This window comes from Colletotrichum lupini, chromosome 10, assembly GCF_023278565.1.
Source record: "Colletotrichum lupini chromosome 10, complete sequence".
Lineage (NCBI taxonomy): Eukaryota > Fungi > Ascomycota > Sordariomycetes > Glomerellales > Glomerellaceae > Colletotrichum > Colletotrichum lupini.
Window position 1 is genome coordinate 2,162,878 of NC_064673.1, and position 13,468 is coordinate 2,176,345.

At 53.3% G+C, this 13,468-nt stretch overlaps 7 protein-coding genes across 7 annotated transcripts; 2 read left to right on the plus strand and 5 right to left on the minus strand.

The window, feature by feature from the left end:
- Positions 1 to 49: 49 nt before the first annotated feature.
- CLUP02_17805 (galactose-1-phosphate uridylyltransferase) lies at positions 50 to 1,428 on the minus strand (the record flags this gene model as incomplete). The annotated part of the gene is made up of 5 exons (XM_049296709.1): positions 50 to 270; positions 324 to 968; positions 1,034 to 1,169; positions 1,209 to 1,275; positions 1,328 to 1,428. The coding sequence occupies 5 exons, from the start codon at positions 1,426 to 1,428 to the stop codon at positions 50 to 52; spliced, it is 1,170 nt and encodes a 389-aa protein (XP_049137933.1).
- Positions 1,429 to 2,637: 1,209 nt separating this feature from the next.
- Positions 2,638 to 4,364, plus strand: CLUP02_17806 (uncharacterized protein; the record flags this gene model as incomplete). The annotated part of the gene is made up of 2 exons (XM_049296710.1): positions 2,638 to 2,730; positions 2,859 to 4,364. The coding sequence occupies 2 exons, from the start codon at positions 2,638 to 2,640 to the stop codon at positions 4,362 to 4,364; spliced, it is 1,599 nt and encodes a 532-aa protein (XP_049137934.1).
- Positions 4,365 to 6,738: 2,374 nt separating this feature from the next.
- CLUP02_17807 (uncharacterized protein) lies at positions 6,739 to 7,422 on the minus strand (the record flags this gene model as incomplete). Its single annotated transcript, XM_049296711.1, has 1 exon — positions 6,739 to 7,422. The coding sequence occupies one exon, from the start codon at positions 7,420 to 7,422 to the stop codon at positions 6,739 to 6,741; it is 684 nt and encodes a 227-aa protein (XP_049137935.1).
- An 82-nt stretch (positions 7,423 to 7,504) lies between these two features.
- Positions 7,505 to 8,569, minus strand: CLUP02_17808 (uncharacterized protein; the record flags this gene model as incomplete). The annotated part of the gene is made up of 6 exons (XM_049296712.1): positions 7,505 to 7,570; positions 7,646 to 7,745; positions 7,818 to 7,917; positions 7,974 to 8,167; positions 8,242 to 8,294; positions 8,387 to 8,569. The coding sequence occupies 6 exons, from the start codon at positions 8,567 to 8,569 to the stop codon at positions 7,505 to 7,507; spliced, it is 696 nt and encodes a 231-aa protein (XP_049137936.1).
- A 2,031-nt stretch (positions 8,570 to 10,600) lies between these two features.
- CLUP02_17809 (uncharacterized protein) lies at positions 10,601 to 11,906 on the plus strand (the record flags this gene model as incomplete). The annotated part of the gene is made up of 6 exons (XM_049296713.1): positions 10,601 to 10,641; positions 10,718 to 10,824; positions 10,906 to 11,085; positions 11,185 to 11,579; positions 11,614 to 11,807; positions 11,870 to 11,906. 6 exons carry the CDS (start codon positions 10,601 to 10,603, stop codon positions 11,904 to 11,906), a joined length of 954 nt encoding a protein of 317 aa, XP_049137937.1.
- A 329-nt stretch (positions 11,907 to 12,235) lies between these two features.
- On the minus strand, positions 12,236 to 12,654 carry CLUP02_17810 (uncharacterized protein; the record flags this gene model as incomplete). The annotated part of the gene is made up of 3 exons (XM_049296714.1): positions 12,236 to 12,334; positions 12,386 to 12,469; positions 12,598 to 12,654. The coding sequence occupies 3 exons, from the start codon at positions 12,652 to 12,654 to the stop codon at positions 12,236 to 12,238; spliced, it is 240 nt and encodes a 79-aa protein (XP_049137938.1).
- Positions 12,655 to 12,697: 43 nt separating this feature from the next.
- On the minus strand, positions 12,698 to 13,339 carry CLUP02_17811 (polyubiquitin; the record flags this gene model as incomplete). The annotated part of the gene is made up of 2 exons (XM_049296715.1): positions 12,698 to 12,933; positions 13,087 to 13,339. 2 exons carry the CDS (start codon positions 13,337 to 13,339, stop codon positions 12,698 to 12,700), a joined length of 489 nt encoding a protein of 162 aa, XP_049137939.1.
- Between the last annotated feature and the right edge of the window lie 129 nt (positions 13,340 to 13,468).

A 13,468-nucleotide genomic window follows, 5' to 3' on the forward strand; every position in this document is an offset into this window, starting at 1 on the left:
GTAATTACGAAGATGGTACTATTCATGGTATGGTCTTTTGTCTGGTTCACTAAATGGTCTTGCGGTACAGCTCACCGCCGGTGCCCCTGAGTCGAGCGGCGGCCTGCTCCGGTGTGATGTCACGCTGAGGCTCAGCCATCAGCTCGTACCCGACAAGGAACTTGCGGACGGTGGCTGATCGAAGCAGAGGGGGGTAAAAGTGCATGTGGAGGTAGCTGTTCTCGGCCTCTTCTTCGGTGGCATCGAGAGGTGCTTGGTGGATCCCAGAGCCTATCGAGTCGTCAGTGACATCTTCAATATTGCCCTTCACAAGCTGAACTTACTGTAGGGGAAGTGTGTCTGAAAGAGGTTGTCGTATCTCCTGGCAACCTCCTGAATGGCCTCGGCAAACTGCAACCTCTCCTCGGCGGACAGGTCGACCAGCGCGCGAACGTGTCTCTTGGGAAGAATCAAGACCTCGAAAGGCCAGACACCCCACCAGGGAACAACGACGAGGAAGTGCTCATTCTCAAACACCGTGCGCTCCTTCTTCTCAATCTCGACCTTGACGTAGTCCGCCAATAGATGCCTTCCAGCGTGCTGATCACGGTACTTGCCCATCTGCACCAGCTCGGTACCCGGCTCCTCAGGCATGGTCGACGTCGTCCAGATCTGGCAATGCGGGTGCGGGTTCGAGCAGCCCATAGCGGCGCCCTTGTTCTCAAAGATTTGCATGTAGCGCAGGTGGTGCTTGGGTTGGGGCACGGTGCTCGCGGGCGTCGCGGGGGGCAGCTCGAGGGCGGCGGCGACCTTGGACAGCGGGTTGGAGGGGGAGAGGTGAGAGGCGTAGATTTGCGTCCAGACGTCGATGACGGGGGCAATCTCTGCGGTCGTCATGTCGGCGAGCGTGACATGGTGCTTCTCGGAGAAGGTGAGCACGTAGCATTTGCCCGTGGCCGCTTCCGCACGCAACAGGGACGAGGCGAGGTCTGCTCGAGTTACAATGTCAGGGTTCGGTTCGCTTGAAGCCTGGGATTGGGTGTATGTTGCATACCATCGCTTTCTGTCTCTGGGTGGTACTCAGCCTGCTCCTCCTTGACGGCGCTGTAGTCGTTGACAAAGACGAAGGTGTTCTTGTAGTCGGGGTTGGAGTCACCAGCCGCTCTAGGGTTTCGAGGGCAGAGGTAGCACTTTGTCTAGTCAGCTCATGCCTGTTAACTCTATGCGACTCGATGAGAACATGCCTTTGGGTCATATTCAGGAAGCGTCGTCGTAGACGGTCCCTCCTGCTGTCCTCTGTCCACCTCAGCGCATGTCGCATTGCAAGTCAGGTTTGGCGCATTCTTACTGCCAGGGACGCTTGGTCCGGTGAGGGGACACCAGCAGCCATGTGCCCTTCAACGGGTTGTACCGTCTGTGGGAGATGTCGTCGAGGATCTTCTCAGGCATGGTGATGCTTTGCGTCTCCACGCTGTGGAACGTATAAATGAAGGCGGGGAGGCTTTGCGACAACAAGTAACAAATCTGAGTACTGCCGCGAGATCGAGAGCAGGAAGTGAAAGGGCCAAGAAAAAAAGAGCCTCGAGTTTATTTAAACAATCTTGTTATTGTTCAGACTAACTTAGTACGGACGAGAGAGAAAAATCCAGCCTTCGGCCGCGACCTGCCGAATGACAGTCAGGCTAGGTATTAATAAGGAGGTGTAGAGCTGCCACAAAACAGCTCATCAAAAGTGACGGTCGTATCCCTGCCTCGAGAGGTTTCGCGCCCATGCCTGTCGGGTTTGTTGGAGAAAAGGAGGGGACCGCGAAGACTGCCCCGCGAACCCCACCATCGCAAAGCGCACCATTGTCGTGCGCCCATCGGTGCCATCTTATCCGCAGTAAGCAGCGGCGGGAAAGCGGCGGAAAGCTCGAACCTGCCTCGGCAGAGACGTCATTGTGGGACACTGCATTGAGAAAGGGAAGACTTTGGTAAGCCAGAAGGGCAATTCTTCTCCTCAAGGCTTTGTTATTGCATGTCGAATGAATATGCTGGAACTCATCTCACACCACGAGCGAGAGTTGGTCGAAGAGAAGCTGGTATTGTGGAAAGGGCTACTGTACTTCGTACATGCCAAAGAGTGGTGTGCATGTCAAGAGACAGTCCGAACCAAATGGCGGGGATGACGGAGCCGTCCAGCCCGAAAACAGTACTGCCCGGGGCATCGTGGCTTGAGTCCAGAGTGTATTATGTAAGACCCTATCGGATAGTTGTTTGCGGTGAGTGTGGCTTGATCCCTACTGCGGCTGAAGTGACATAGGTCAGCAAGGCGATGACAGTCGGAGGTCCGAGCGCCGGATAGACTTCGGGAGAACCATCGCTCCAGGTTCCGCCATCGATCTCCGGATTCAATTCGATTGGAGCCTGGCTGTGTTTCGACGGCTCACCTTGGAAATCAATCCTCGTCAACACGCGCGCGTCTCGTCATCCGGAATCCATCGATATCATCGCCAAACCTCACATCCACATCGAGAACCACGTACCAGTCACATCGCATCACTTATCGCTTCCCGTAGTCCCATCATATGCCTTCTACTGCATCATAATAACTCTCCCGTCGTCGGATCAGCCTGAACAGGGGCTGGCCTCCACGTCCCCACCGCAGCCCTGGACGAAATGGGCGTTATCAGAAAGAAGACCGTCACAAGGGGTGGCGAGGGCGGTGTCAAATATCATTGCGACATTTGCTCTGTAGACATCACCTCGACGGTATGTGTTTTGTTGACTTTATTACTTTTGATGATGATGTGCCCCGCGTCTGCGCCCCGGCGCATACCCAAATGTCCCGCCCTCCACACCTTGCGCATCGCGCTAACAAACATCTGTCGTAAATGCAGGTCCGAATCAGATGCGCGCACTCTGCCTGCAACGACTACGATCTCTGCGTCCAATGCTTCTCCCAGGGAAAGTCCAGTTCAAACCATAAACCCGAATCACATCCATACCGTGTCATCGAACAAAATTCTTTCCCAATCTTCGACCGAGATTGGGGTGCCGACGAAGAACTGCTGCTACTAGAAGGAGCGGAAATCTACGGCTTGGGGTCATGGGCCGACATTGCCGACCATATTGGTGGCTTCCGCCACAAGGATGAGGTGCGAGATCACTACTACAAAGCCTACGTCGAATCTCCTCGTTTCCCGTTGCCGAAACGATGCAGTCCACACGATATGGACCTCGCGAACGAAATCTCTCGCGAAGACTTTCAAGCGAAGAAGAAGCGAAGGATAGAGGAGCGGAAGGAAGCCGCCAAGAACGCACCTACGCTGCAGCCCAAGACGAAGCCCACAGCCTCTGTACCGTCATGTCACGAGATTCAAGGATACATGCCAGGTCGCTTGGAGTTCGAGACCGAATACGCAAACGAAGCCGAAGAAGCTGTACAGCTCATGCAGTTTGATCCGGGCGATGGTCTCAACCCTAGGACAGGCGAGTTGGAGCCCGAGATGGAGCTCAAGTTGACAGTGATGGACATCTACAATTGCCGTCTCACGCAGCGTGTGGACAGGAAAAAGGTTGTGTTTGAGCACAACCTGCTGGAATACCGCGAAAACACCAAGGTCGAGAAGAAGAGGAGTAAGGAAGAGAGGGACTTACTGAACAAGGCCAAACCTTTCGCTCGGATGATGAACCACGATGACTTCGAAAGCTTGTGTCAGGGTCTCATTGACGAGTTGAACTTGAGGCAAGCTATTTCGCAGCTACAAGAATGGCGAGGTGTGCGGATCGGAGATTTACGCAGTGGTGAAAAGTACGAGACAGAAAAGTCACAACGAGCGCAAAAGGCGGTGCCTATGGGATCCATGGATAGAGACCGCTTGGCCTCGGCACAGCGGTCTAAGGCTGCTGCTGTACCAGATCCCCCAAGCGGCGCCGCCTTGCTCGTGGCCCCCGAATTGCCAATTCGGTCCGCGCCAGCTCCTGATGGTACTAATGGTACCATTCCTCCCAAGGAAGAGAGCAAACCCCAGACCAATGGCGCTGTCAACGGAGCAGCCGCCAATGGCACCGTCATTGTCGCCAACGGTACGGGCCCATCTGGCCCTGTTACACGGCAGAAATACATGGCCGCGCCGCTACCCGGTGTCACCCCGATTCAGCTCACGCAAGACGGCGCGCCAGACTTGCATCTCCTCACGCCGGAGGAAGCCAAGCTCTGCGAAGTGGTGCGGCTGCAGCCCAAGCCCTACCTAATGATCAAGGAGCAGATTCTAAAGGAGGCATTGAAGAGCAATGGGACTCTCAAAAAGAAACAGGCCAAGGAGATATGCAGGCTAGACACTCAGAAGGGCGGCCGCATATTCGACTTCTTCATCAATGCTGGCTGGGTTGGCCGGGCGTAGGATGATTCGGACGGTTCAGATGTACCTATAGGTTCTACGCACAGTGTGTGACTTGCATTCGACTTTGAGCTTCGGCGTTTCCGTCAAAAAGGGCGAGGGGGGTACTGGTTTCTGGGAGTAGCGGTTTAACTTCTCCAAGGTAGTTCAAAGTGTACCAAGATACCAAATTCAAAATGGCAACAACTTGCTCAGTTTCTCCGCGCGGCATTATGAGATGTTATATCGCCACACATGTTATTGATATATACGATTTTCCTCTTGCTTAGCATTACAATCTACTCGGTCTGAGGCTTAGAGGTGCGTTTACGGGATAAGGCACGTTCACATTTTCTGTAACAGGGACAATCCCTCCAACAAGCTGGGCGGTTAAGGACCAGTAACGTACTCGCTGAGGCCTCAGCTTCTTCGCCGCCAAGGCGGCTGGCATGATGTTCCCGGCAACGGATGGTTTTCTCCTGTGTCTCTTCGAAGCTGGCTTTCCATCGAAGGCCTCTCTTTCGTCACTGTCTTGAACGAGGTCGATGGACCGGTCACCTTTTTTGTCGGTGGTTTGATCAGCTGGATGCCGAAGTCATAAGCTGGTCGGGTCTGCGCAAATGGTTTTCCAGAGATCTCCTGCAGAGAAAGTGAAGTAAAGCGCGGGATTTCCAAGCTCCTCCGGCGGCTTTTTGGACGCTCAAGCTGACGCGCGGGTCATTATCTGAGTAATATGTGCTTCTTTTTGACATTTCTCAGGCGGTGGGGTTCCCAGGAACCTGTAAGAAAATGGGAGACGTCACGGCCGAGAAGAAGCTTGGGAGAGGAGTGTAAAGTGAAGACAGTAGGCGATGAAGATTGTAATTCGGGGTAAAGCGTGGTTTTCATGGAAATGTCCCGCATATACAATATCGTGGATTTCGGCGCGTTTCTTACGTGTTTGCCGTAGATAACGCAGAGACATTCCTGGCGGTCAGCCGTCTCGATGCTTTGTTTGTGTCTAGTGTTGGGACTTCGAACAGCGCATTAACATCTGCGAATACTCAACGACCGGCGAAGGGTACGCGGAACCGAGGGCTATACCTTATGGCTGCCTCGAACGCCATCGATTACACAAACGCCCCCATGTCAGCGCACCCAATTCTGCAGCGAGGAAACGAGAAATTAGTAATAAGGAATCACACCCTGGGAGATGACCAGAAATTCTTGGAGGATTTAATTAGCAAATGAGATTCAAAGTGATAAAAATGAGCAACGGCTGTTGATGAAGTTACGACGGATTGGCTGAGTATCTCACTCTTGACAATACACGGCCCAAAGAGACAAACAGCACGATCACATTGCAGACTGGGCTCCCATCGCCCTTGATGAGACCAAACACGCGAATCCGACGCGTCAACTACAAATTGAGGTGTAGTTGGCTGAATACGCCAAGCTGAAGGATATGCTAGGCAACACGCCCTATGTTCATGATAGAAACCTTGCTATTGATGGGATAGTGCCTGTCTTCGAGAGACTCTGATCGACCAATAGTCGGCAAAGTCGGACGGACCTCCCCCAGCTCACCGCGAGCGTCTTGAATGGCGTGAAGTCAGTCATCCGACGAGGTGTGATGGCAGGCGAAACAACAGGCGGACAACCACAGGAGCATCAGGCTAGCGAGTGGTGTGTTTTTGGCGTTGAAAGACGCAAGGCTTTCAGCCGCGGTGGAGATAGTCTTGGGCATGGCGACGTTGGGCCTTGATGCCACAATTGCTTAGAGACTTCAGTTCGTTGGCCGTGACCAAGAGAGCAGGGAAATCGGAGCACATGGCTACTACATGTCTAAGTCTTCAGACCTCGTATCATGCAAAAGGTTAAACAAGAAGACTCCTTGCAAAATTTCAAGCTAGGAGACCGTGCTTTGTCCTTCTCTGGTTGGCGTTGTGTCAAGAGCAGGGAACCCTCATGCTGTGCGGGTCGTGTTGGGTCTGTTCACCGGTTCGTTCCATTATGCATAGTTTTGATTGAACTCTGTGTCGACTTCCTCGGCACCCTAGTCCATGTCTATATGCCTCATGTTGTATTTTAGTACGGCCGAATACAATCTTGTCAGTCAATGACGGGCCAGGTACGACATTTGGACAGAGATCAGCATGTAGCAAACATCACAGATGGACAACTGCATGTGAAAGAACTTTTGTTGAATTGACTAATTGGGTATAGGTACTCCCGGTGATTAGTTATACAGATGAGACCGAGAATGGTGAATGATTCAGGAGGCCGCCGCATAGGCAATTATTTCCCGGGGCTTTTCCAACACTTGGTTCTTCCCCGCCGAACCATCTCCCTAATTTCGGGTGGCCCTCAATGACCCTCAATGGAGGATTTTTGGGCGTTGAATTAGTGAGGAACCCATTTACAGGACAATGGCGCCAACGATGCCGGCAGCGGCAGCGGCAGCAGCGACAAAGAGTCCAGTCTCGCGGGGTGCGGCGGCAGCAGCAGCGGCAGTGGTAGAAGCAGCGCTACCGGAGGCAGAAGCACCAGAAGCAGAGGCAGATGAGCCGGAGCGAGAGGCAGTGGCACTGGCGGAAGCCGAGCCGGAAGCCGTGCCCGTGGCGGTCGCGGCGGAGCCGGAGCCGGTAGCAGTGGCAGTAGCATCACCGCTGGTGAGGACGGCGAGGGCAGTAGAGCAGATGGCGCTGCCGTAGGCGTCCAGGGCGGACGCGACCTCCGGGACGTCGCTGCAGGCGGAGTAGATGTCGCGGATCTCGGTGATGTGGGCGTCCTGCCAGGACTGGAGAGCGGAGGAGTAGGAGGTGATGATCTGGCCGGCCTGGCCCGTGATGGAGGGGAAGACGCAGGGGTCAGTGATTTGGGGGATGTCGAGGTTGGTCTCCGTGGCGAGGGCGGTGGGCTCGGTGGGGAAGTCGTCGACGATGGTGGAGTGGGCCATCCAGACGGAGGCGCAGGCAGTCTTGTCGCGGGCCTCGAGGGCGTCGTTGCCGGCGCGGCGGAGGACACGGGGGAGGGTGCCGGACATCTCGAATGCCATTGCGCCGGTGGCAGCGGCGGCGGCGAGGAGGAGCTTGGACTGCATTTTTGAAGAGATTCGGAGCGTTGTCTTTCGAGGGAAGCGAGAGTCTTAGGCTGTGAAGACTGTAAGTTGTCGTGATGTTGTCTTAAGGATTGGCTGCTTGGGAGAGTTGGAGAGACAGGATACACTTGGAGTTCGATTCATGAGCGGACTGGAGGGGAGGAGCGCATGCCTTTTATTGAAGATTGACGAGGAAGTCGGCCGTCACTTGCATCCTTCCTCCTACCCTTGTCAAGTACATGAACATCCCTGCTCCATTCACGTCGCCCAGCATGCCCAGCATCTTCCCATGCACCCACGCTCGCCCCGGCGAGCTGTGAACGATGCTGGGAACCACAGAACGATGCCTCTCTCTATCCAGGTGTGCCACGACAAGACCTCTAGCGCAAGGTACCTACCCGTCAGTGGCCTCCAGCCGAGCCGCCGAGACAAAATGGTGGCTCAAGTGGCTACACTCGAAGTAGTCGTTCGCCCCAGTGCCCCTGATACGGGCAGAAGCTGAGAGTCGTGAGTCGTGACTAGGTAGAGTGGTGGACCTTGGTCCTGGTACCTACTAGCGGTTGCTGCCTGCAAAAGCCTGAAAGGGGGATGGAACGGGATATTGGCAGGAGATGTTTGTGATGCAATGATCGGCCATTGCCTGCCGTCGGCAATTCCTTCTTGGGAATATGATGCCGGGGGCGAGAATTCTCGAATCGGCTGGCCACAAGCACGGCGCGTAGCGTCACGTTGAGGCGAAGCCGCGAAGCTAGGGAGAAAAGATTTAGTCTAACGGCAATGCGGCACTCCAAAAGGTAGCAGGGTCGCATTCCCTTTCATCACATCAGATTCACCGTATCAAATATTCGCACCCAAGAGGGAGACATGCTGGCCCGCTGGGACGAGGTTCATCACAACTCATAGCTCTCGATGGAGCAAGCTTCAAGACTCTCGAAATGGACGGCAACCTGCAGATATCCATCCGTACCTGAACTCGCGCGCTCTGCACGGCGGCACGCACGGTTGCATGGGGTGATAGTTTTCGCGGCAGGGCAACCCCTGTCCGTACCCGAAGGTGGGAGTTCCTAGCAGATTGCCTTTTGCAATATGCCAGGGATTCAAGGCTTTTTTGTTGCTGGTCTGAGCTGAACATGCCAGTAAAGGAAATCATCAATGGCGATCCGATATCTTTTTGCGTTTTTCTATGGTTTAGGATCAAAAAGTCCCTTTCTCTGCCTTATTTACTCGCTTAAACATGGATGAGTATGGAACGCATGGGACGTTTTGATGGATCATGGGTACTGGGCTTCTTCTCATGGATGATGGAGGTTCCATGTTAAGTGGTCCTGGGCTCGCCTGATCGTTTATGACCAATGAAGCTTCTGGGAACACTCCGAAGCCATTAAGATTGCGTGGGTTCAGCGATGGAGACTTCAAGTTGGCTTGATGGAATGTGATTCGTTGTGGGACGTAAACAACAACTGGGAGGTTTCAACCTTTCAAAGGATTTGGCTCGGGCCTTTACCATCCACGCAACGTTAAACATGCTGTTGCTCTTACATGACAACTCTTTGCGATCGTGAAGTCGGGCAACTTTGACGGTTCTATCGATCCCTTCTCGCCATGGCAAGTTGGATGGGTTGGCCAGTCGGGTACGCAGTACATAAGACAGCTTTCAGAACCACAAGTCCACAGAAGGATGTTGGTTCCCCGCATAAAAACACAAAGCTGTGCTTAGAGAGAGTCTGGGCTTAAGTCACGGCGAGATGTTTCCCCTCCTTTCTCCTTCTCGTCTCATGCAATAGTCTGCATCCGTAAACCACCAGAGTTATTAGCTGTGCCGCAATCCAGCAGTGATTTCCCGTCAGCTACTTTGTACGTTCAGAGACAGCGAACGCCGATAAACCGGTAGCCGTTGCCGCTGAGCCGCGATTCAAATACCCCTTCTTGCAAGGGATACACACACAGCTACCATCGGTAATAACTGCACTGCATTGACTGCTTGGCCACCTAATTACCATACAGCTAGCTACCTGCAGTAGTTCCTTTCTGTTGCTCTCTAGCCTCTTCTGGCCCTGTTCGCGGCTGGATCCGGCACTGCCTCGCTACGTTGCATTCATACGGTCGCTAGTGCTGACGGTGGCATCTCGGGCGCCCTTCTGTCGGCCAACCACGGCTGGCCCTTCACCCTTCTGACATGTCACCACGTTTAGAAGGTTTTAACCGTCTGCTCCTTTTTCTTGTTTGACGTTGTTAGTCAATCGCTGGTAAGTGCTCCGTAGATGATGTCGGGTTTGGGGGCTGCGCGCGAATATTTCCCCGACATGCCCGACAGGGCGCGCCTGTTGACGTCGATCCCTTTTACGTTCGAGTCAAAACAGTGGTGACAGTTGAACCAACAGAAGAAATGGTCGGTCTTGGCAATGAGGCTCGATCGCAAAGAACCACCTGTTAGGCTGCTGGAGACTCGCCACCCGCGAGCGGAAGAATTGGGAGGAGAAGACTTCGGTATCGCTACCTTGTTTGGAATAGAGCTTCCAATAGTGCAGCCCTAAAGCCCTGTCAAAGTTTTCTTGAACGTCGGAGAGGCATGACATGTTGGGATCTCGAGATGTGATGCTGCAAACCCCTGAGGTGATCTCCGATATTGGCGGTTTTCCGATATTGGCGGTTTTTGCCGACACCCGCCGGACAGGCAAGACTAGATATTTTCAGGTGGGCATGAAGCACCATGAATATCATCTCGTACGGTAATCGGAATGATGATCACAGAGTGAAAGCTACCCTGCTCTTCGTCTTTAGGGCTGTGTATGGAGGCAGGTTGACGAGCACTCTTAGGAAGCACAATATATTCTGAAATGGGCTTGACAGTCGCGCGGCTCCCATATTCCCAAGTCAACGACTATCGCTGACCTTTGGTCTACTTTCTTTTACCTTGGGTAGCATGCTTGAGACATAGTGAGTGTAGATACATTCGGGGTCAGCTGATCATTGGAGGGAACTGGGTTTCATGCGAAAGAGATAACGATGGCCCATACCAATAGATGCAGAGCTACACAGAGCGTTCGTCATCATATATCAATGTCCACCGAGGAGAGTTTACGAAACAAGTGAATGCTTTTTTCTAGGTAGTGCCAAATATACACATTTTGTCGTCGGTAAGTCCCAGGCGTTACCATTACGGGCCGCGTAGTTTAGAGTTATGCTCAAAGACCAAGGCCGTCAGCCGGTGCTGACGCTGGCGTAAGCCACCTCCATCAGCGCTCCAGCCATTCGACGTCCGTCCCTTGGTAGGGCTGACATGCATCACGACGACAAGGCTCTATTCGACCGGACCACCGACCACCGTCATTTGGCCACACAGCAGCTCAGCAGTCATGTTGCTGACATTGGCATATGCAAACGGCACGTCACAGCACCTGCGCGGTGTCTAATTCTGGCCTTGATATATTGCTTAAGAAGAAGTGGATGCCCAGTGGCGGGGGGAGAGCTTGACGGAGACTTGAGCCTCCAACTTTAACCATCAACAGTCCATTATGAAGACCTTTTCCATCTTCGTAGTTGCCACATGCTGGCTATTTGTGGCCTTGGCCCACGGCCACACAGTTCTCTCCTACCCAGGATGGAGAGGTAACACCTTCATCACAAATGAGACGTACCCCTTCGGAATGCAATGGACCTATCCATGTACGTCACCAAGCTCTCTTACGTCTTGCTACACAGACCAAAGACAAGAGCACGCATCTTTAGGTATCCAAAGGCTGACGTGAACCCCTCACCACGCAGGTGGCGGCCTCGGCGTGACGCAAAACAGAACCCACTGGCCCATCAGCGGCGGCGCCCTCGCCGTCCAACCGGGCTGGAACTCGGGACACAAGACGGCGCTCATGTACATCAACCTCGGCCTCGGCGAGTCGCCGAAGAACTACTCCATGGTCATGGTGCCCCGGTTCCAGCTGACGGGGCCCTCGAACCAGGAGTACGAGGGGACGTTCTGTCTGCCAAAGGTGCCGCTGCCGGCTGGTGTGACGCCCAAGGAGGGTGATTTGGCGTCGATACAGGTCGTGGAGGCCGCACAGCATGGTGCGGCGTTGTTCAGCGTACGTTGTCTGACCAAGTGTTACCGTCTTCCCAAATATTTCATGCCTCGTGGAAGTGCGCAACACTACTGGGATGGGAAAGTGCGAGATGAGATCGTGTGGCTGACTGTGATAGTGTGTCGATATCATCTTTACGGAAGACGCGTCCAAGGTTACCCCGGTGACAGCGGATAACTGCTTCAACTCTACGAACCTCAAGGTTGAAGCGGCGACGCTCGAGACGAATTCTTCGCCTATCACTGATCCATCGGCACCGGCGACCACGACAACTACTACACCGAGCGCGTCTCCAACTAGTGGGGCTCCCCGGTTGACGTCAAGCTTTTTCGGTCTTCTAGCCTTGTTGTTGTTTGTTTGAAACGCTCTGGCAGTCGATGGTTTTTGACGTACACGTATGTCGTGGAATAAAAGTTGAAGTCTTGCAGCACTGTTACCCTTTGTCTTCGTGGAACGGGATTATTGCAGATACGTTATGATACGGAAGAATAAGATGGAGACTTTGAAATGCGGAGCATATACTTTCATATCCTTCTCAGTTCACGATATGCAGAAAACGCGTTGATTTCTTAGGCAAATCCATGAACTCGTGCTCCCCACCATTATACCTCGAAATGATTAGACCTCCCCATCCAGAGTCCACATGTCGACCGTAAACTGCTGTAGCTCGCAATCGCTTGATGTTTGGCCTGCCCTGAGACATCAGGCATGCTGTTCTGCCGAGCAGTAGAGTGTCTCAATTATTCTAGCTCCAGGTTCACCTCCACGCCTCCCCACTCAATGACGCGGAACTTGCTCTGGTCCTCCATCCCGTCCACGTCGGTGCCGACCATACTGGACTAGTCAAAATTCGCCAGTTTCGCAAGATTATCTTCGTTCTTACCACTGACTACGCCTCTGAAGACGAGAAAGACCTCGGCGATGGTGTTCGGGTTCAGAGTGACGGACGACTTTGCTGCCTTGTCCAAGTCGGTCTGTGGGATGAAGTTGAATGCAATAGAGCTTCGTTGAGGTAAGATACAAAGTCGTCGAAGGATAGGACGTAGTTGTGGGCGAAGTATGCTAAAGGGGTTTGGGGGTTGAAGGTACAAGTCTCTGTGACTTCGCGTAATGGGTTGACCAAGGCATCGACTTCCCAGGAGAGGTAGCTGCACTCCATGTTTGCGGCGGTGTCCTTCAAAATGGCCCTGGTGACGGCACTCTCAAGCGGGATGGTAATAAGAGGTAGATTGCCGATTGAGCCCCGTACGAATCAAATTGAGAGTGTCGTTGTCGGTGATAGAGTGCCTCTCCAATGTTTCGTCATAGTCTAATTGCAGGCCATTGAAAATGATGTCATATTCTTCAGGGTATATACCCACTCTGGCCTCTACAGCAGTTTCGAGTTCTTCGACGGTGGCGGCTGGTGAGATCCTCAACGAAAAGGTTTCGCCAGTCACTTCAGTAACGTATCAGCTGGCCATCTGAAACTTTCTCATTTTCGTGCTCAAAAACTTACAAGTCCTGACATTGACATTAATGACCAGCAGGGCTGACCCGGCGATGTCACCAGAGCACGCTCATTTCCGCTTGGGCGCCTCCTGAGGTTTACACTCGAGCTTGATGATCGGAGCAGCCTTTGGCTCCAAGCGAAGGACCCAACCGTCCTCGACCGCTCTGTATGCTGACTGATCAAGTTCAAACTCCGGTTCTCTAGACTTCGAAGTGCAATGAACAGTCAAGTTGACGGCTTTGCTGCCAAAGGCATTCCGAGCGTCATCCATGAGTTGATGGTAGGTTTCTGGACGGGCGGTGAGACGACGGCGGTCTCCGAAGACCATCATGATCAAGGGAGTTTGAGACATCGTCAAGAATGATCTCCGAGTCATCAAGAGGTGGGCTATTGGTATTTATATTGGCGAAATTCCGGCTCTTTCGTTCGGGCAGATCGGTAGTTTGATTGGAGTCGGGGCTAGGCGAAGCATAGATCGGTT